Below are 21,632 nucleotides of genomic sequence, written 5' to 3'. Positions count from 1 at the left end.
TTCATTATTTCCTGGGTCTTGGGGGCACAAGACTCGTACCGTCCCCCTGCTTCTCCCTGCGGTGACACAGGCGGGCCGTACCGCTGCCCAGTCAGGGGGTCGGCGGCCCCCGGGTGCCGATGGAGCTGGGCTCTGCCTTGGCCCTGCTCCCGTGTGCTTTTTCTGCTGCCCCAAGGGATTTTGGACTCAGACCCAAGCAGTTTCCCATTTTCCCTTCCTCTGATCCCAAGAGATCCGATCCCAAGCGTCACCAAAACAGCGGAGCTTGGACCAGGGAGATGTTTTCAGCCAGGGCACCGCAGCAGCACCCGGGAGTCGTGCACGGAGGCAGGACAAGGAGGCTGCAGCCTCCTGCCATCGCCCCGCGGAGGCCAGGGCAGGGTCTCGGCTTACCGGCCTCTCCTAAAGGTCTCCCCCCTTCCAGCACATAACCTTTATGTCCAGGACTACCAAAGTTTGCTTTCTCCCTCCAGGGTTAGGCACAGCAGGAGCGAAAGAGAAAGCGACCGCTTGTAGGAGGTTCCCTCGGCATAATAACCTCAGAGGAGTTTAGGTCTAAAGACTAAAAGGCTCTATTTACTTTCACTGACAAGGAACAATCTAAGCAGATGTCCTTTGATGGGATTAGTTATTAATCCTTGAATCATGGGTAAATGGGAAAATGATCCATTATTTTCCGCAAAATCCTTCACTACTTTAGATTTCAAGGATGGGGTGGAGGATTGTTAACAGAAAGGTCTCGACCTGTCTGTTTTTGCCATTTAAAAATGTATTTTTACAGTTTGTGCCATGGAGCGTGACTGTGAAATAAAAAAATAAAATAAAATAAAAAACCCACAAGAAAAGGTTTTTCCTTCCACTGAAGAGTGAGAACAATGCGCCGTGTCAGAGATTTATCAATACATAGGCCCGAGCATCCCTCAAATAATAATAATAATGCCGACGACAATACTGATAATAATCCTCCCCCCTCCAGAAGCGCGCTCGGTGCCGTTCTCCGCGCAGCTTTGGCAACTCTGCCTAAATGTTTAGATCCTTCGACGCCTCTGTGTCATGTTAGCAGCAAAACACAGGAGGAGCCCCGCGACGCGACGCCGGCGCTGGAAGCGTTGTTTCACAACGAGCAGGGGGGGCACGAGGGCTATGGGGGGAGCTGGGGAGGGACACGGGGGTCCGATTCCACGACCCCTTTCTCGTGGGGATTCAGCTCCCGGTGCAGGGGAGAGGACGAAGAGCCCCGAGACCGCAGTGCAGCCCCGGCCTCTGCCTCCGAGCCTCGCCGTGTCGGGCGCGGAAAGATTCCCAATGAATAATTCACTTCGCTTTCTTTTGATTTGCGTTCCGATTGTACACAGCGGTGCGGGCTCCGAGGGGGAAAGCATGTTCTGATTAAAGATTTATACCGGGCACATGAGCTTGTTGCTGTTGTTTAAAAGATCTCCTTCAAAGTTTGAGGATGGGGGGGTCTGTAAAACAGGCAGGGAGTGCCTGGAGTGTGCGGACGGCTCTCAGGGCACGCGGGAGCTTTCCTTGGGGTTTTCTTTTCACCCCGTTGGCTCTCTGGAGCTAAGCCCGAGCCTCTGAGCCCGGCGGCTGGCTCTGCCGTGCACCGAGCGGCTCCGGCTGCAAGGAGCCATCAGTTTACACGGGGAAATCGCTGGAGGATGCCTTGCCCAGGGGTCACCCCACACGCAGGGAAGCACCAAGGTTTTTTTTTCCAGCCTCCTTGCTTGCCAAATCTTAGCAGTGTATTGGGGGACAAGCCCAGGCTGCCAGCGGAATGACGAGGGGCAAACGGTTTTCTCTTTCTTCTTCCCTTCTCCCTGCGGCTGTCCCCGGAGAGCAGAGATGCTTCCCAGCACCTGCCGGTGCCGAAGCCCCTCCAGCACGAACAGCCGCAATACAAACACGATTATCGCTCCGTTTTTGCAAGTTTCTTTTGATGAAACCTCCTTATTTACACCCCAAGCGTGCGCTTGCTGCAGGGGGGACGGGCTCCCGCAACAGGGAGTCAGGCCTTGTAGGAAAGTGATTTTGATGAAGTGGTGGTTCACAACCTTAACATTTGTATTGGAAATTTTGGGGGTCTTTTAGGGCCTTGTACCAGCCCTTGTGCCCCCCGAAGCCTCCAGGAGGCCGCCACCACGCTTTGAGGCCACCTGGGCCGAAGGACGGCTGTGGGTCGGCGCGTGATGGCGGCCAACACAGGGCCCAGGCCGTTCGCCTTTTTTTATTATTATTTACTTTCACAGAATTCGCGCCCAACGCCGGGAGCCCGCCGGCCTCCCCCAGCAGGGAGGCCCAAACTCCTTTTCGGGGGGGGGGTCCCAAACGTCCCCAGCGCCCACCCTGGCTCCCGGGGCCTGCTCCACGGCCACGGCGCCATCCCGCGGCCATGCGGGGCCGGGCTGAGGACGGAGCTCTGCCGCCATCTGGCGGCCCGGCCTGGCCTCGACCCCAAAACCCGGGCCTCGTGGGCAGGGGAGGCCCAGGGGGTGAAGACCCCACGATGTGAAGGCCCCGAAGACGTGAAGACCCCCCCATGAAGTGAAAACCCCACAACGTGAAGACCCCACGACATAAAGACCCCCCGTGGCATGAAGGCCCCATGATGTGAAGACCACAAGACCCCCACGTTGTGAAGACCCCACGACGTGAGGACTCCATGACATGAAGACCCCAAGACCCCCACGACGTGAGGACCCCCACGATGTGAGGACCCCCACGACATGGACACACCCCCCGTGGTATGGGGGCCCTGCGACTTAGGGACCCCTCCAGCCATGTTTGGGACGAGGAGGACATCGGAGGCCCGTGCCTCCTCCCACCCCATAGCCTCCAGGTGCGGTGCCGCTTGCCCCCGATGCCCACACCACGAGCCCCACGGGTGTTTGTGGGACCCCACAGCTTGGCCCCAAGAAATACACCCACTTACCTGCAGCCCCATGCCCACACCGGAGCCCACCTCCAGGTGGAGGCCGGGAGGCCGTTTATCTAACCTCCTGCAGGTGGGGTGGGTTGAGCGTGCCCCATAAACCCGCTGCAGCGGGTCTCATCAGCCATCGGGGAAGTGATTTGGGTGGGAAATGTGGTGCCAGAGGGTGGCGGAACGTGGGTGGCCATGGGGACCGCTGTCCCTGCGGGCCTCCTGCGCTGCCTCCACCACCACGCCATGGTGAGGCTGGGGAACGGAGCCCACAGGGAGGGACAGGGCTGCGAGGGGGGCCAGAAGCGGCTGTCCCGGGGGGCACTGTCCCCAGCTCGGCGTCCCCAAATGTGTCCCGCTGCCCCGCCACGGCGTCTGGGCCAGCCTGTGCCAACGCACCCAAGGGTGCCTCAGGCCACCGGGGCTGGGTGAGACAACAACCGCCCCACGGCACGAGGGGGTGAGGAGGGAGGGGAATGAAGAGCCAGAGGCACAGAAAGTTATCAGAAACGTGTATTTTTTTTCCTTTTTAATAGTAAACCTCTTTACAACAAATATAGTGAAAGAGTTTCCAAACAAAACTCATAAGAATTTCTCATGATAATTATTATTATTAGCATTTTTTTATCCCTTTTTTTTTTTTCTTTTTCTTTTCTTTTTTTTCCCTTTTCTTATTGTGGAATATACAATAACGCATCACCATACAGCACAAAAAAAAAGGAATATCGAAAAACCAAAACGGACGTCTCAGCCACGTGCTGCGGTCCCCAGGAAGGAGCCACTGATTGTCAGAGGTGCGGACGGGGACGGGGACGGGGGCGCCCCCGGGGCTCGGGAGCCCCTCGGCCAGGCGGGACCCGAGGGTGCAAACGCTCAAAGGAAGATGGAATTGGTCAAAGATCCCGGTGCAACGCTCGCAAGTTCTTGGCATGAACCCTCCCTCTCCCTGCTTTGACCCCCAAAAAAACCTGCGCGTGGTGGCGGGACCCCCGGTCCCCCCACCCTGTGCCCCTTCCCCAGGGCAAAAGCGACGTCGCGCGTCTGCCCCCCCCGGCTGCCACAGAACCCCTCGACTCGCACACACACACACGCACACACACAGCTGGAGGAGCATCGGAGGGGAAAAAAGGTTAAAAATATATATATATATATTTATAGATACACAGTTTATCTTTTTTTTTTTCTTTTCTTTTCTTTTTTAAATTGCTTCTTGGAACAATAAATAAAACTACGAGGAGGGGGGAGTGCACGTCCTGGTTCGCTTCTACCTGTGCAGCATCCTGGGGGGGGGCGAGGAGCGGAGCCGCCTGGGATCAGCGCAGCCAGGCTGGGCTGTGCAGGAGCTCTGACTGCCCACTGCATATCTACACTTTTGGGGGGGGGGATTTTTATTTTTTTTTCTCTTAGTGCATCATTTAAAGGGTCTATTCTATCTTACAGAGGTTGCTGCGGGCACCCCAGAGTATGCTACCACCTACTTGAGCTACAGGACACGGGGGACGGCGACGGGGATGGGGTAAGAAGCAGGACCCGCCACTAAAGCCACCGCAGGTGACCGGAGGGACACGGGGGGGCCACGGCGCAGCCGCGATGCCCCCTGCGATTTCAGCATCCTATTTTTCTGCAAATTGCTTGGGCAGAGCCGCAGGACATCGCCGCTGTCCTTGCGCCCTGGGCACTTGGCAGGGGACACTGCAGAATCCCCAATCCCAGGACCCCTTCCCCCCCAAAAAAAGCCCCCCCAGGCTGCCCCCGCCACGCCACCCTCTTCTGGCTCGAGGTTTTACAAAAGGCATCGCTCTTAGAAAACAGGGCTGAAAAATTCCCTTGGGGTTCGGTGGCGGGGTCCCCTCGGCCTCTCCGAGCCCGGGGTCTCTCCACATTAGAACCCAAATCGGGGGGTCCTGGGCTTGCCCCCCACCCCCATCGGCCCCATTTGGCCACATCCTGGGGGGTCCGGGCTGGGCAAAGCAGGACTGGGGAAGAGCCAGGGGTAAAACAAGAAACAGCTGTACAGTTCGGCCATGTCCAAAGTCAGTATTATTACAATATACTCTGACAAAAATATAATCTCATTTCATATCAATACAACAAAAACCAGTTTTCTGTACTGTTACCATTGCTAACATATCGAAACTCGCTATTTACAGTTACAGTAGCCAGGTAAAATCCTACGAGAGAGAGATCAGAGAGAGAGGAGGGGAGAAGGACGGGGAACACGAAGGGAGGAGCGGCCCTCCTGCATCCCGAGCATGGCTTCTGGCTTCGGGCAGGGGAAGGGGGATGGAGGTAGTGAGCACACGATGCTCGTTTGGGGGCCCGGAGGGGCTTGGGGGGTTAAAAATGAAAAAAAAAGTGAAAAGGAAAAAAAAAAAAAAGGAAAAAAGTGAAAAGGAAAAAAGTGAAAAGGAAAAAAAAGGTGAAAGGGAAAAAAGTGAAAAGGAAAAAAAAGGTGAAAGGGAAAAAAATGAAAAGGAAAAAAGTGAAAAGGAAAAAAAAAAAAGTGAAAAGGAAAAAAAAGTGAAGCAAGGGGAGGAGAAGAAAGGACAGAGTAAAAGCGATGCCAAGATGGGAACCGAGCAAACCTTTGGCTGAAGCCCACTGGCACTGTGGGCAGGGAGAGGGGACGGGGATGGGTTTTTGTCACTTTGGGTGCTTGAGGTCCCCGGAGGACCCCGAGTGTCACCCTCAGCCGGAGGGGACAGGCAGGGGGGGCAGCACATGCCACCGCGATGCCGCGGGCACCGCAGCACGATGCTCCGCCGGGCAAACTGGTGCAAAAAAAGGGCAGGAGGTGGAGTTTTTAAGGATTTTTTGTTGTTGTAATTCTGCGTTTTCCCTGGTTAGGTGAGAATTTGAAGGGCGGAAAGTGAGGAAGGGGAGAAAGCATCCCCCTCCTCCTCGCCCCCCTTTGAGGACCACGCGCACCCTTTTTGCGACCAGCTCTGCTTCCAACGCTTCCACCCACCGGGGGCGACCTCGAATCCCCGCCCTGAGCACCGGGGGCGATGGGGGGGACACGGAGACCCCTGCCCGGAGGTTTGGGGTGCCCCTCGCACAGCCAGCACCAGCACCCCATTAGCAGGGGCCACCCCGTCCCTCCGCCAGCCGAGCACCCTGCAGCCCCCGCGGGGGCGAGCCCCCATCAGCCCCCCGCGTATTTTGGGTGCCCCTCCATACCCTACACCCGGGTTTTTCCCTAAATACCCTACACCCGGGTTATTTTTCGTGAGCCCCTCTCTGCACAGGACGCCCATCTGAGGGCAAACCCCACTCGTCGCATCACCCACTGCCCCCCCCGTCCCGGGCACCCCGAGGGGAACCGCGCACCCGGGGACCCCCCCCAAAGCCCCGGTGGGATCGGGGAAAGGCCAGCATCCCCCAAATCAGCCAGCACGGGGGGGTCCCGAGCCCATCCCCACCTGCACGGAGCCCCCAAGGAGAAAGAAGAGGAGGAGAAGGAGGAGGAGGAGGAGGAGGAGGAGGAAGCCGGCACCGGGGTCTTGCGCCGGGTTACCTCTGGGTCCGGCCCGCGGCGTCGAGCCCCCCGGCGGTGCGCGCTCGAGGGATCCACGGAGGGTTCGAGAAGGTAAAGATCAGAAACAGGCTTTGGTAAGTAACCACACTTTTAGAAAGTAATATATCATTTTTGAAACATATCAGTGCATACTTCTTATATGAAAATATACACAATTGTATTTCATTCTCCAAAAAAGGAACAATTAAAAACAAAAGCAAACTAGCCCAAACACAATATATTAGCTGTTTTTTCTCTTTTTTTTTTTGTTGTTGTTGTCATTGTTGTCGTCGTTTAAAATTTTTAACGCTACACTTTGTTCAGGTTACACTTTTTTTGTCTTTTTTTTTTTTGTAAATGTTTTTTTTTTTTTTCTTCATGCATTTTACACCTTTATAGCCTTTGAGAATAAATAAGCTCCATTTTGCTTCCACATCTCTAAAAACTGCAGCATTTTAACTATTGTCATTTAAATCGTGCAATTTTTTTTGCAACACCCCTTTTTAAAAAATGGAAAATATATATATATATATTTTAAAACTAAACCCTATACAACGCAAAAATTCCAAATTAAAAAAAAAAAAAAATTATACACAATTGTAACTGTCAACAGTACAGATGAGCACGAGAAATAAAATTATAAGATCAGAAACATATTTATAGAAGCACAAAGGAGGGTGTTGGTTTCTTAGATTGTCGTTCTTCTTGGTGTCTTTTGAAAATTAGGAGGAGTTTACTGGACTCTACAGTCTGTGGGGAAAGGAAGGATGATGGCCCGGACGAAAAAAAAATAATACCCCAAGCCCCCGATGAAAGGAACGGAGAGACCCCCGACAAACCAACCCCAAAATCATTTCGCCCACGAGCCGTACTTGCCCGTGGCACGAGCCGGGGGTCGTCGAGTCCCGGGGCCACGCTGCTGCGGATCCGCTTGGCACGGCTCGGCACGGCTCGGCACACGTCGGCACGGCTCAGCACGGCTCGGCACGGCTCGGCACACGTCGGCACGGCTCGGCACGGCTCGGCACGGCTCGGCACGGCACGGCACGGCTCGCCCCTCCAGGTGGATCCGCGTCCGAGTGCGTTTTTCTGGGTTTGTTTTGTTCCGTTTGTGGGTTTTTGTGTTTTCTTTTGTTGTGTTTCTTTTTGTTTGTTTGTTTTTTCCTCTTTTTCCAGGCTCTCAGCTTCAAGGTAGAGGTGTGAGCGCGGGAGCCGGGGCGTGAAGTCCATGAGCAGAAATGTTTCGTCGCCCCCCCCCGCACGGCCGCACGCCCCCCCCCCCCACCCCCGGCGGGGCGGAAAACGTTTGGTTGTGGTTTGGTTTTCCTCGCAGGACGGTGAAGAAGGAAAAGAAAACAAAATGATGCCGATGAGACGTCGTCGTCAATCCCGCCTAATTTCCAAAGCAAGGCCGTGCAAAGAGCTGCGGTGCGGCTCCGCGGGGCAGAGCCGGACGGTGACGGAAAGCGGTGGGGAGCGCGCGGGGGGGGGGGGGGGCTCCTGCCTCCCGGACAGACGGACGGACAGAGGCACGTCCGCCCCCCCCCCAGCTCGCGACGCGAAGCCTCCCAGTACGCCCCAGTAAGCGCTGGGCAAGGCTTGGGGCGCGGGGAGAGAGGTGCTGCAGCAGAACCGCACAAAACCTGCCGGGAGCCTGCGGGGGCTCCCATCGCCCGCCCGAGTCCCTCGGGAGCGCCGTGCTGGATCGGGAGAGGAAAGCGAGAATTTTTCACCAAAAAGAACAAAAAAAAAAAATAATGTGGAGACGGTTTGATATTTCAAAGCTTTTCGTTAGGAAATCTCCGCCCTGCACGTCCCTGGGTGAGCCGGTGGCGCGTGGCATTGCCCTGCGCGGGGATTTTGGGGTGAGAAGCGGCGGGGCCGGGCTGGGGAAGTTTTCGTGCTGCTTTTCCCAGCTGGCGGCTCGCGCAGGGACAGGAGGAGCACCCCGTGCTCCCTCCCCGGCCATCGTTTCTCCTAGCCATTCCTTTCCACCTGATTTCTGGAGGACGTTCTGTCTCCTCGCCTCAAACTACTCGCTTTAAGTTGCCCACGTTCATTCCATCCCAATCGTTTACTTTCTTCCTGTTGCTTTTTCCAATTAAGACACTTTGGGGAAATCACATCGGGGGAAAAAAAAATAAAATAAAATAAAAGGGGTGGAAAAACTTTAGAAAAACACCAATTGGCTTCTCCTTTGACATCACCCAAGCACGTTTTCACGCAACGCTCCCCGTTTCAGCAGGCTGGGCTGGAAACCCCACGCTCTGCGGAGGTCTCCGGGAGGAGCAAGAGCTGGGGGGGTGGGTGGGGGGTGAATCCCACCGGGAATTTTCGCTCCTCTCCCCACAACGCAGGCCCCAGGGCAGCCTCTGCCACCAGCTGCGGCTGGCGGGGAGGCGTTTGGGCAGGTTTTGTGCCGTTTTGCAACCGCGACCTTCAGCGGAGGGGGAGCGCTGCCGGCGTGAGGGATGTCCCCAAGGTCATCCCCCGCCGGGAACAGGGACGGGGACGGGGACGGGGATGGGGACGGTATCCCAGAGCAGAGAGCCTGCAGGGGAAAGCCCAAAAGGCTGCGGCACCCAGGGGACCCGCCGGAGCAGCCGGCAGCACCACAACTTCCCCCGTCTCCCTCGTGCCCTTTTTCCTGCCCCTGGATCACGCGGCTGAGGCTGCAGCAGATTTTCCGCGTGGCTCACCCCCGCCTTCCGAGGCCTTCGGGCGAAATCCCAAGGGCGTTATTTCAGCTGCATCCCCTAAATAAACGCTATCTGCTCCTATTCCTCTAATTTAAAGCTTTGACCCACGTGGGATGGGAACGCATTTGAAATGCATTTGCGCCTTTTGTTTGGTAAAAACCGCAATTTCTTCAAAACCAGCGCCACCACGGCCGGGCTCCGCCTGCACCCCGCAGAACGCGGCCAGGAGAGGTCAGGGCAGGTTTAACGTGACTGCGGCCGGACACAGTTCCCTTATCTGCAGGAAAAGATGCTCTCTGTCGCTAAGTTTCAACCCAAAAGTCAGGATTAAGCCTTAAAAAAAAAAATCTGCCTCTCGTGCCCCCGACGCCTTCCCGTGGCGAAGGACGCGCGCGCTGCGCTCCATCCCGGCAGGAACCCCGCTCCTGCCCGCCGCTACCTGGGGACCGGCGGAGGACGCGGCCCTTGGGCAGCCTCTTTTTGGGGAGGATTTCAGCCCGATTTCGCACGGCCGAGCCTCCTCTCCCTGCCCCGGGCTCTCGGGGCAGCACGAGGCATTCCGGGGATGCTCAGCGCCTGCCAGCACGCGCCCCATTGCCCCTTGCCCCCCGAAAAAGCTCTGCTCCGGGGATGTCCCAACCCCGGGACCCCTCGTCCCCACTGTCCCCACAGGGATGAGCCCCGCTGGGGACCTCTCCTTCCGGCACGGACGCAGCCATCCGATTTTTGCCGCACCCTCCCCCCCCCCCATCCCCATCCCCATCCTCGCCGCCCGCAGCCGGCCTCGCCGTGCGCGCCGCCCGCTGTGCTAGAATGAATGCCTACAAAATCCTAAAGCTATTTCTCAGGCAGTTTATGATAATCCCCCCAACCCCACCCCAACCCCTAACCCGTTTCGCCCCGTAGCCCTCCCCCCAATCCCCCCCACGCCCTCCCCTTCCCCGCTGCGAGCCGGCGGAGCCTCCCCCCCCTTTCCCCCCCCCCCCCCCAGAAAAAAAGAGGGACGGCGGGGACCCCGTTATGTGACCCAGGTATCCAACCGCATGCGCTTCACCGAGGGGCTCTCCCCCTCGGGCTCGCTGCTGGGGCGCAGGAGCCCCAGGGAGGAGCCGAAATCGGCGCGGGCGGGATCGTCCCGCTCGCTGCCCTCGTAGGAGCTGGTGTTGCTGCTGAGGCTGTCGACGGGCGAGCGGCCGGTGGGCTCGTGCCGGGGCTGGTGGGGGAAGGTGCTGAGCGGGGTGGCAGTGTTTCGTTCCCGGTTGGGCGAGACGGGCTCCGACTTGATGCTGATGTTGGGGTTGGTGTTGACAGTCAAAGTGGTGGTGTGGGACAAGTGGCTCCCTTGTCTGGGCGTCCGAGGGCGGGGGGCGTGCGAGGAGGAGGGGGAGGAGGAGGAGGAGGAGGAGGAGGAGGAGGGGAGGGAGGGAGGAGGTGGAGAAAGAGGTGAGGAGGAGATAACGGGAAGGCTCTCGTTATTCATCTCGTCGCTGGCACTTCGCCCTCCAATCCACTGAGCTCCTAACCCGCGCATCGCGGAGGAACGGGCCGTGACGCTGCCGAGCCAGGATTAGACCCTGCCCAAGCCCTTCACCACCAGCACCCCGCGTTCCAGCCCCGATCCCACCTCCGGACCCTGGACACGCGGAGGAGAGAGGTGCTGCCGTGCCCGCGTGGGACTCGGGCACCCCGGGGGGAGAGCCAAGTGCCGGCTTCTTCCTCCTGAGCGGGCTTTGGGGCCGCCGCTGAGCCCCTCTCTCTTCAATCCCTGCCTCACAGCCTTTGTGCGACCAAGGGCGAGCTGCTTAGACCTTGGTTTTGACTGAAACACCCTGAAAAAGCTCCAGGCGGGTGGCTGCTTTGCTCCTGGCTGTGAGCACATCCATTTCTGCACACCTGCTCCACGAGGGAACCGCACGGGACTTTGGAATTCGAGCGATTCACCGCCAGCACTAGGAGTTACTCCTCCTGCACTAGCGGGACCGCTCTTCGCAGTCACCTCATCCTGCCACAGGCTCCCATTTCCCTTTGGATGTGGTTTTGTTTTTTTTTTTCCCCCTTTGCAGCACGAAGTGAGCCGCCCACGGTACCCGTGCCACTTACATTAAGTTCCCTAGCGAGACGGGAACAAGGTGCTGCTGCTGCTGCTGCTGCTGCTGCTGCTGCTGCTGCTGCTGCTGCTGCTGTTGTTGTTGTTGTTGCTGCTGCTGCTGCTGCTGCTGCTGCTGCTGCTGCTGCTGCTGCTGCTGCTGCTGCCAGGCAGAGATGTTGCCAAGGGACAAGCCCCCGGGTGAGCTGAACGCGGGCAGCGAGGACAACTCAGCGCTCGTCAGCTGATAATCTGCAAGGGAAGGAGCAGCAACGCCGATGTGAGCAGCAGCACGGCCGTCACCAAGTTTCGCAGCAGCGCTGGCCACGGGGCACCTCCCTCCCAGCTCCGAGGCACGAGCCCCCCCCCCCAGGAGCCCCCCATGCAGCTCCCACCGCCCGCTGCAGCCCCCCGAAAGCACGGCGGCCGGTCCAAGGAATCGGCAGCTTCGCCGGCACATGGGGCTGGAGGGCCCGAGGGCACCCCCCTGTGCCCCCCCCCCGGCCCAGGCAGCACCGGGCATGGGCAGCAGGAGCCAAAAGGAGGGGGTGGGGGGGGTGGGGGGGGGGGGCACCCCTCGGCTCTGCGCACCCCCGGCCCCTCGCTGCGCATCAGCAGATGGCGCTGCCCGGCCGCCGGTAGGGAGGCACGAGCTGAGGCCGGGGGAGGCTGCTGGGGTGGGGGGAGGCAAATCGGGGTGCAGGGAGGGCGCTGGGATGGAAGGGAGGCTCTGGGGTGCAGGGAGGACACCGGGATGCAAGGAAGAAAATGGGGATGCAGGGAGGCTGCTGGGATGCAGGGAAGAAAACTGGGATGCAGGGAGGCTGCCGGATTGTGGGGAGGACACTGGGATGAAGGGAGGCTGCTGGGATGTAAGGAGGGCACGGGGATGCAGGGAAGAAAACTGGGATGCAGGGAGGACACTGGGATGCAGGGAGGATGGGATTCAGGGGATGATGCAGGGAGGCCGCTGGGATGCAGGGAGGATGCTGGGATGAAGGGATAAGATGCAGGGAGGACGTTGGGATGAAGGGAGGACATTGGGATGAAGGGAGGCCACCAGGCTGCAAGGCAGAAAATGGGGCTGCAGGGAGTGGTGGCAACTCTCCCGCTGCTGCAGCGCCGAGGAGGGAGCTGCTTATCCAGGAGCCGTCCAAAGCCGCGACCGGCTCCGTCCTCGGAGCCACGTCTGCATCTGATACGGCCACCCGCAGATGCTCGGCCGCCGAGCGAGCCCGACCCCGACCCCGCTCCTCCCTCTCCCCTCTGTCATTTCGGGTGCCTGTGGTTTCAGCCGCCCCCGCCCGAACCCGCCGGTGGCAGCGGCGGCGCACGGAGAGGTGGCTGCGAAGGCGCTGAACCGCTGCCAGGGCCGGCAGGCTGGTGGGCGGCACGCCCTGCGCACCCTCCCCGCACCACGTTCCTGCCCCACACGGGGTTTTTTCTCACCCCGGCACCAGCCCGTCAGGTCGGGGAGCTCCCGGCTCCCCCCCGGTCCCTCCAGCAGCCCCGAGCCGCTGGGTTCGGCACCAGCCGGCTGCGGTGCCGTCGCCAGAAGGGGCCCCGGGAAGGTCCAGGTCATCTCCGCGGCCCCAAACGGAGACTTCCCGGCGAGTCGGCAGGTTGGGAGAAACGAGGGGCAACAGCCGGGGCACGGGGTTGGGGCTCTGGCGAGGACCCCGCGGCGATCCAAGCCCCCGCAGCGCCTCCACCAAACACCCCGGCCACGGACACCCCAGGCGCCCGGGTGGGAATCGCTTCTCCACCCGTGGCTCATCTCAGGAGGAAAAGGAATCCCAGGAGCTGACCTTCGGCCCCAAGCCACGTGGGCTGGCGGCAGCGCGGGGCCCAATTAAAGCCTATTTTGGGGATTTTGGCAATAGGCAGGCTTGCTGGGGGCCGAGGACGACTTCCACGGGAGGAGAGGAGCCTCCCCGCCACGCACAAACATCTCCTGGGCAACACCTACTAATTACGGCAGGGAGTTCCCAGCACGCCTAGCCCGGGTTCTTCCAGCCCAGCAGCTTTCGACATTTTTTTGCAAACTTTTCTCGGCGCAAACGCCAGAAGGAGTCGGGCAGGAAAGCCCTGAAGCCTCCGGGAGGTTTGACAAGCCCTCCGCTTGGGCTCGTGCCCCACCAGCCCCATCTCCGCCTGCGAGCAGGACGGTTTGCATTCTTCCCCAACTTTTGGGTCCCCGACGCTCATTTTCGTTAAGCCCCTGTTACAACATCGCCCCCAGCTCGCCTTGAGCAGGGCGTAGCTGCAATTAGCAGCCGCTTAACAGCACCTCCGCGCGCTGCCAGCACCCTGCAATGGGCTGCAGCACCAGAAGCGTGCCCTTACAGCGCTTCTGGCTATAACAGCCAGGTCCCACTATATTTATATAACGACCTTCCCCTCGCTTTTAATGCCGTGAAGCTCCCGGAGCTCACCACGCCTGGCAGCAGGGAGCTGGGCGAGCGGTCACGGAGCCCCCCCCTCCTTACCTGTGTTGTAGGCGGTGGGCATGGCCGAGAAAGGCAGCCCCTGCGTCAGCAGGCTCGGGGTGGCCACCGAAACCACCGGCGTGGTTAAAGAGTGGGTCGCCTGGGAGACACCTAACCGCTGCGTGTTCTGCTGGGGAAGCGAAGGGAGAGGTTGTCACAAGGCGTTGCGCTGCACCCTGCTGTCCCACCCCAAAAAATCCACACACCCCCCCCCCCCAAGCTGCCCCCCAGGCAGGTCCCGGGGCTAAGCAAACGCTCTGGGGGTTCCTCCTCGCAGCACAAAGCCCACCGGGTAGGGACTTTTAGGAGCCTTGGGAGGTTTGGGGGTGTTTGGGTGGGCATCAGGGCATTTCTCTGCTCAGGGCTGGGAGGGCGCAGCCTCCGCCGCCGCAACGGCCTCCGTAAGGCACCCGTCCTCCCAGCTCCCTTCCGATGTGATAAAAAAAAAAAAAAAGGAAAAGGAACAGGCACTATTTTCCAGAGGATGCATGCGATGGCTGTGCTGGGAGAAAGGCGCGGAACAAAATCAGCGCTGGCTGACGCCGCGCGGGGCTGACGCCTCCTCCTCCTCCTCCTCCTCGGCCTCCGACGCGAGCTGCGGCACCGGGTTCGGAAGGCGATCCGGCCTCCTCGCACCCAAAAAACCCCGCGCTCGGCGGCATCGTGGGGCTGGTGCCCTCGTGGGGTTTGGGGGGGCTCGGGCGTCAGCGGGGCCGCCGCGGAAAAATCCTGCCCTTAGAGGGGCGCGCGCCGGCCTCCCCCCGGGGTTCGAGAGGCAGCTACGTGGGCGGCTCGGCGGGTCGGATTCAGCCCTGTTTACAAGGCAGATAATCTGCGCTGCTTCTGCTTGATCTGATTTAAACCGGACTCAAGAGGCTTGCCTCTAAGCTGCAGCACCCCGGCGCATGTCACCCTGGTAAGACCGGGGCGGTGCCCGGCTCCCACCGCGCCCGGCATGAGGCCACCGCGTCCCCCGCGGCACGGCGGGCACCGGCGCGGGGACCCCGGGGCTCCCGCGGCGTTTTGGGGCTGGGCACGGGGCCGGGCACCGGTTTGCAGCCTCCCAGGGCCCTCCTGGGCTGAACGCTGCCCTCGCAGGGTGCTGGGTGCTGCAGCCACGCAGGGAAGGCGATTAGCAGGGTGCTAATTGCTAAAGCCCCGGGGCCGTCGGGGGAAGGTTTGTCCTGGCGTGCATCCCGCTGGCACGCGCGCTCGCCGCTGACCTGTGGGGCAGGGATGCTGCAGGGAAACGCCGTGGCGGTGGGCTCAGCCCCGTCCCATGCATGGCAAGAGCGAGCAGGATGCGACCCCCAGCCCCCAGGCCCTCCACCCGGGGGTGCCAGCCCCGGCTGCGCTGCGGGGAGCGCCCCCCCCCCCGAGCTTTGATCCCGACGCATGCAGGGAAGAGGTGCCGAGGCGTGCAAGCTCCCCACCCCAGGTGCCAGGCAGGTTGCAAAGCGCTGCGAGCCCCCCCAAAGCTTCCCCCAAACCATGCAGGCATGCCCCAAAGGTGCGACCGCCATGCTCGTGGGGAGCAGACCCTGCAGGGGCACGGGGGGCACCTCTCCAAAGCCCCCCCCAAAAAGGCCCCCGAGGAGCCAGAGGTCACCCGCAGCACCCCGCTGGGGACAGCGGGGCAGATCCCGTGCAGGGGCAGGAGGTTTAGGACGTGTTTTCTGGGGAAACTGAGGCACGGTGCTGCCAGGGAGGGGAAGGCAGGAGGTCTGAGGGCACGGGGAGCAGCAGAATTCATCCGCCAAAGCCCTGCTCGGTCCTCGCCCTGGCCAGGAGCGTCTCCTCGCAGGCTGCAGAGGCACCGGCTCGCTGCCGGGCTTTTGGAGAGCTTTTCCCTGGCCACGGGAGCTGCGTCCCGCTGCGGCTCTCGCCCTCTCCTCGCTGCGCTGCCCTGCCGCCCATCTGCCCTGCACCGGAATAGCAACGGAGCTGAGTGAATCACGGCCACCAGCAAGGTGGCGTTCACTTTGCTGGCAGGAAAAAAAAAAAAAAGGGAAAACTGCCACAAAAATAACAGGGAGAACGGCCCCTGCGCACAAAGGGGGGTTGGAGGATTCGCTCGGGCTTTAAATAACACCCTCCCCACGGGAGGATGCCCCCCGTCTCTCCTGGGGGGGACATCGGGCCAGGTCTCCCCATGCCACGAGCTGTGGTGGTCCCGGTGAAGGTCAGGGGTGGCACACGGGGACCTGGCTGAGCCCCTGGGGGAGGCCAGCAGGGTTTGCGCTCACGTCCTAGCCTGCGATTCAGATCTCCCTTCTGCTTTCCCTAAAAAAGGGACTTTTTTCTCGGGACGAGGGGGGGGCAGCGGTGCCCATGCCGGTGGCTTTCCCAGCGGAGAGCCGGGGCAGGATGCGGGGACAACGGGGACGAGCAGCCCACGTCCCGCCCCGCCACGATGCGCACTCAGCAGGCAACTCACCAGAGCCAAGTGGTCCTCCGTCTGCCCGCGCAGGAACGGGGAGAAAACCGAGAGGCACCGTTAACCCCGCTGCCCGTGCCCGCCGCCGCGCGCCCCCCGCGGCAAAGCCCAACCCCCGGTGCCCGGCACGGGACCCCCAGCCCCACGGAGCCCCCCCCCCCCCCCAGGCTCACCAAATGGTGCATGAGCCCCTTGCCGCTCTGCGAGGTGATCACGCGCAGGTCCGGCTTGCGGCTGTTGGCGGCCAGCTGGGCGCCGTGCGCGGGCGGCGGCGGCGGCGGGGACTTGGCCGGGATGATTTTGCCCAAGGTGCTGCCGTTGGAGACGGGGAGGAGACCCGGCGAGGCGCGGGCGCTCACGTAGCCGTTGCCTGCGGGGAAAGCGGGCACGAGAAGGAGGTGAGAGCGCGGCCGCGGCGATGCCCCAAGGTCCCCCCCGTGTGTGCACGGCAAAGTGGCCACGAGCCCCCCGTGGCCGGGCAGCTCCTGGCCTGCAGGACATCGCCACAATAACCAGCGGTAACTCTCGGGGCGATGACTCCTCGCACTGCTCCAGCAGGGCACCAGGGCCCTGGCGAGGGGGGGGTAATTACTCTTACGTTCACTTTTCAGGCCCCTTTTTGGGACCGGAGCAACGAAAAGGGGCTGTGGCGGAGCAGAGGAGCCGGTTCCCTGATCCTGCTGCCCCTTTGAAGATCTGAGCATCCCTCCTCCTCCTCCTCCTCCCGCTGCTCCACTTAAGGATTTTATGTGCAAAGAGGAGAGGGGAAAAAAAAAAAAAAAAAAGAAGAAAGGAAAGGAAGAAAAAAATTTAAAAAGGAAAAGATTTGATGAACATCAGGAAAGGAATAAATTGGATCAGATTACTGTTCTGATGAGGGTTTTTTTTTTTTTTTTATGAATAGGCCCCAAAGATAGAAAGGCGTTTAGCAATCACCAGGATTCAGCCCTCATATTCATTGCACGTTAGACCGGGAAAAATAGGTCGCTGATTGCATTATTAATCACATCCACCATGGCACTGCTACATCTGCGTTTCAGCAGGCGCCTGGTGGCAGCGGCGTTGCCCCGGCACGCTGGCAACGCCTGCAGCAGCGTCCCTGCCCGAGGGAGGGGACCGGCCCCCGGCCCCGAAGCAGCACATGGGGTCCCAAGCATCGCCTCGGTGCACCGGGAGCTGCTCACCACCAGCGTGCAAAGCCCCCGGCTCTGATGCCGGTGACATTTCCCGGGTGACCTTCACCACCCGCGGCGCATCCTCACCGCCGGTGGCAGCGGCCCGGAGCCGTGCCAAAGCCCGGAGGTGGAGGCAGAGCCCCCCCCTCCTGCCCCCCCAACCCAGAAGCGTTAAAAAGCAAAATTCTCCTTGCTAAGGTGGCGCTGCCACCGCTGCGTGCGCAGCTCCCACGGCGACTGCAGCTTGGGGGGACGCTGCAACCCCCCCTGCGTGCAGCGCTCGGGGCGGTCTGCCCGGGAGAGAGCCCCCTGCCCCGCCGGTGTGACCGCCATGGGAGTGGGGGGGGGGGGGGAAATGCAGAAATGGAAAAGAAAGAAAAGTCAAAAACGCCGAAGTGGAAAAGAAAAAGGAGTAAAAAAAAAATATATATGCAAAAATGGAAAAGAACAGGTCAAAAATGCAAAAATGGAAAAGAAAAAAAAAAAAAGTCCAAATCGCGGCGAGGCCCCTTGCTGCTGCCCCCGCGTCCCCGTTGCGGCGAGGCCGGGGGTGGGCAGGGTGCTCGCCCCCCCCTCCCCGAGGCACCGGGGGCGCTGGATCCGGGGATGCCGCCCGCATCGCTGCGGGATCGGGGCCAGAGGCACGGCGGCCGATGACTCAGAGGCAGCAGGTGACGGTGGTGCAGAGCCGAGGAGGAGGAGGAGGAGGAGGAGGAGGAGGAGGAGGAGGAGGGGGGAAGGGGGGAGGAGATGCCCTGGGTACCCCAAAACCCACCCGGGCTCCGTCGGCTGGCTCGGGGAGCCCCCGGGGCCACCGAGCCCTCTCCTCGCGCCCGTCGGCACGCGGGGAATGCTGCGCTGACGTCAATGCTGACATTCACCGGCCCTGCCAAGCTCCGCGCCGCCGCGGCTGCTCGCGACAGCTGACGTGGGGGCGGCGGGCGGCCTCGGGGGGCCGGGGGGGCGCGACGGAGCCGCAGAGGCCCCCCCCCCACCCCGCCATCCCCGGCGCAGGGCGGTTGCAGGGCCGGGGGCGCCGCCGGAGCAGCGGGATCCAGGTCCCAGTTGGGTTTTAACCGGGGGAACGGCGAACCCCGTGCTCCTGCGGCGTGCTGGCGGCCGGCAACGCCACGGCAAAACGGGACAGTTGGGGTGCTGGGTGTGGGGTCACCTTCCCCGCTCCCCCCGGGGGGGTCAGCACCCGTCCCGTGGAGCTGCAGGAGCCATCGCCGGGTGCCGGCTGCGCCCACGCAAGCGCCAGTCCCGGTGCCGGCCCCGAAGCCCTCGCTGCTCAGCCAGCGGAGGCAGGAGGCATTATTAGCTCATTTTATAGCCGGGGAGCTAAGCCACAAGGTCTGAGCCTCGTTAGCGCCGGGGCTCTCGCAGTGGAAAGGGGCCTTAATGAGCTTTTTTCCTTGCTGTAAAGTTCCTTTACAGGGCCCAGGCGCGAGGAGGAATCAGGTGTTAAGTGACTCACCCGGGGTCAGGGGAGGAGCGGGTTTTGGCTCGGGGAGCTAAATGCCAAGCTGCCCAAATCCCCGCCATGTGGCTGCCCACGGCCAGCCCCGTGCTTTGCGGCAATCCCAAAACCAAGGAGCCCCCGAACATGCCGAACCCCCTGGATCCGTGCCGAAACGCCACCAGGAAACGTGCCGGCTCGGGGCATCGCGGGCAAAACCCCCCTGCCGGTGGGACCAAGAGCCACCAAATCCTCCCCGGCGCTTCTCCATCCTCCCCCAGCTGCTCTGAATGGCACTAGGGAAATCCTTGTCCCTGTAGGATTTGTGGGGAAACTGAGGCACGGGGCCGCAAACAGAGCCTGGGGCGCTGCCCCGCACTTACCCACGGGGCTCGGGCAGGCTCCGTTCGTGGTGTTCAGGTCTCCGCCGAGCATCGCCCCTGCAAAGGCATCGGAAAGGGGGGGGGGGGTCAGCGGCAGCTCGGGAACGCGGGGAGCAGGGAGGAGGAAGAGGGGGAACGCGAGGGAGGAAGGCAGATGGAAATCAGCGGCGGCGCATTCCCGGGGAGAAAAGTCGCCGGCGAAAGCGAGCAGCATTCCTGGTGATCGGGTTTGGAAACAATATCCAGGCAGATCCGTTTCCTTTGGGCAGCAGCCAGGCGGCACGGGGGGCCCGGTCCGAAGCGCGCGCAGCTCGGAAAACACTGCGGCTATTTTGTTCCGAGCCCTCCTGAGGGACGCGGGGCCCGTGCTGCGGGGAAGCGAGCCCCGGCAGCACGGCGTGAAACACAACCTGCCCCGTAACGCTCGCACCGCACGGAAACCGGCCCCGCGGCCCCGCTGCACGAAGGCGAGCGCTTGGAAAGCGCTGGGAAAAGCAGGCCGGGGCCCTTTTCCTTCCCCAAAACACCAGACCCACCTCGCTCCTCGCCCCTACATGGGGAAAGAGGAGCCGGGAACCTGCTGCCAGAGCAGGGGCTGAGGGTTGCAGCAAGCCCCCGAAAGCAGAAGTGCTGGGGGGGGGCCGCCGTGCCGCCAAGCGCCTTCGCCCTCTGCGTGAAAGTGGGACCGTGGGCTGTGGTGGTCCCCAAAATAAATTACGGCGTGGTGAAGGGCACGATGAGCCCAGAGGCACGGCAAGCACGGCGCTGCCTTAGGGGATGGGGGCGCAAACCGTGCCCGGCAGCTCCGAAGCCCGGCTCGGAGAGGCAGGACCCCGTGCGCCCCCGACCCTCACCGGCACAGCGGAGCCCCGGGGGTTGAGAGCAGGCCCAGCGATGCTGACCCCATCCCAGCCCCCAAAACCTCCCCTGGCCATCGCCCTGTGCCCGTGATGTCCCCGTGCAGGCGGCAGCAGTGAGCGCAGGGACACGGAGCCAGCGCTGCCTTCACTTTGGAAACAATACCGCGGCGCTCTGCGCCCCTCTCGAGCGCATTGCTAAAAAAAAAAAAAAAAAAAGAGAGAGAGAGAGAAAAGAAATAGCTCTTCTAACATGCGAAGGCCTGGCTCCTATAAACAGGATTTCTTCCGTGTCCCAGGCAGCGAGTGAATGAAACGCAGATGGTTGGACTTGGAACACCTCTGCGCTCCCAACCACCAAATTATCCCCCCCCGAAACCAACGCTTCGTGAGCTGGATGGAAACTGCGAGCGTCGAGCGGGCTCTGCCTCGCAACGAAGCCTCTTTTTTTCCTGCGGAGGCCGGCAGCAGGGCAGGGGCGATGCCTGCAGGTGGCCTGGGCACGGGGCTCAGCCTCTGCCCCGTCCTGGGGGGAGCTGCTGCCCTTTGGGAGCAGCCCCGGAGCACCAAGAGCCTTCCCCCAAATCCGGGGGCTGCTCCTCAGCTCCAAGAGCTTTCAGCCGTCCCTGGGACTGCGCAGAAGGAGCAGAAAGCGAATGAGCCACCTCCGAACCGCGGCTCCTATCGTGTCCAGCTGAAATCCCACCCCCCGCCCCCTCCAGAGGTTTCTGGGGGCACCCCCTGTCCCCCTTCCCACGCCCTCGCCTCTGCCGCTTGCAGCCCGTGCGACCGGCTCGGACCGTCTGCCACATCCAAAATAGCAGGCGGGGGCTTTCTGCACGCTATTATTATTTATGACCGCACCGCGGGAGAGCCGGGCTGCGGTCACACGTCCCCAGCCCCGTGTTCCCCCCCCCCCTCCAAGCTGCAGGGGACGTGGGTGACACGAGCCTCTCCCCAGCCTGCCCTCCTCGGCAGATCGGTGTCAGTGACAGCTCAGGGACCGACTGCAGCCAGAAAAACCCTTTTTACGCAGCGGTCCCGTGTCCCCCAGCACCGCCGGCACAGGGGACGCCGGCTGCCACCTCTGAGCCGGGACTGGCACAGGGTGACTCGGCTCCGCCTGGCTCCGAAACATCCTGCTCTGGAAAAGCACACCCGGGCGAGGGCGGGGGGGGGACGGTCACCGGGACCCCCAGGAGGAGGATTTTAGGGTGTCCCATATCGCGGGGTGCCCGCCGTGCCGCTCACCTGCGCTGGCCGGCCGCTGCGGCAGCCCCGGGGACACGGTGTTCCTCTGCAGCGCCGGCTGCTGCGGCGAGAGGAGCCGGGGGTCGGTGAGCGACGAGGTGACGAGGGACTGGGTGACCAGCGAGCTCCCCGGGTTGCTGAACTGCAGCGTGCTCTGGTTGGTCACGGGAACCGTCACCGGCATGGCGAAGTTCGGCGCGGGCACTGCGGACTGAAGAGAGAGCGGGAGGTAAAGGGGGGGCCGTCGGGCAGGCGGCGGCCGAGAAAGGGGCCGGATCCTGCCTCGGGAGAGGCGGCGACGTCCTGCGGCTGAAGCGGGGGCCGCTTTGGTCACCCCGAGCCCCCTCGCTGCT

The 21,632-nt window shown here is 61.6% G+C and overlaps 1 protein-coding gene and 1 long non-coding RNA gene across 16 annotated transcripts in view; one reads left to right on the top strand and one right to left on the bottom strand.

Annotated features, from left to right (window-relative positions):
• The first annotated feature begins 2,571 nt into the window (after positions 1–2,571).
• Positions 2,572–4,713, top strand: LOC136788163 (uncharacterized). The gene is made up of 3 exons (XR_010827119.1): positions 2,572–2,842; positions 3,634–3,720; positions 4,367–4,713. It is a non-coding gene; the product is annotated as an uncharacterized lncRNA (long non-coding RNA).
• Positions 4,714–4,943: 230 nt separating this feature from the next.
• MEF2D (myocyte enhancer factor 2D) overlaps positions 4,944–21,632 on the bottom strand; it is a 68,667-nt gene continuing 51,978 nt past the window's right edge. For 10 of the 15 annotated variants that reach the window (XM_048054287.2, XM_066986215.1, XM_066986216.1 and 7 more), the window contains 7 exons: positions 21,280–21,490; positions 19,172–19,228; positions 16,328–16,524; positions 16,155–16,175; positions 13,718–13,847; positions 11,243–11,480; positions 4,944–10,488 (listed from right to left, as the gene is read on the bottom strand). In XM_048054287.2, the coding sequence (XP_047910244.2) occupies positions 10,161–10,488; positions 11,243–11,480; positions 13,718–13,847; positions 16,155–16,175; positions 16,328–16,524; positions 19,172–19,228; positions 21,280–21,490 (1,182 nt within the window). In that variant the 3' untranslated portion in view covers positions 4,944–10,160. The remainder of the gene's footprint in view (positions 10,489–11,242; positions 11,481–13,717; positions 13,848–16,154; positions 16,176–16,327; positions 16,525–19,171; positions 19,229–21,279; positions 21,491–21,632) is intronic. The other 5 variants (XM_066986221.1, XM_066986219.1, XM_066986224.1 and 2 more) reach the window with 3 other exon arrangements.

This window comes from Anser cygnoides, chromosome 33 (assembly GCF_040182565.1).
Source record: "Anser cygnoides isolate HZ-2024a breed goose chromosome 33, Taihu_goose_T2T_genome, whole genome shotgun sequence".
Taxonomy (NCBI): domain Eukaryota; kingdom Metazoa; phylum Chordata; class Aves; order Anseriformes; family Anatidae; genus Anser; species Anser cygnoides.
Note: the sequence above shows the minus strand (reverse complement) of the source record. Positions and strands in the feature narration are given on the sequence as shown.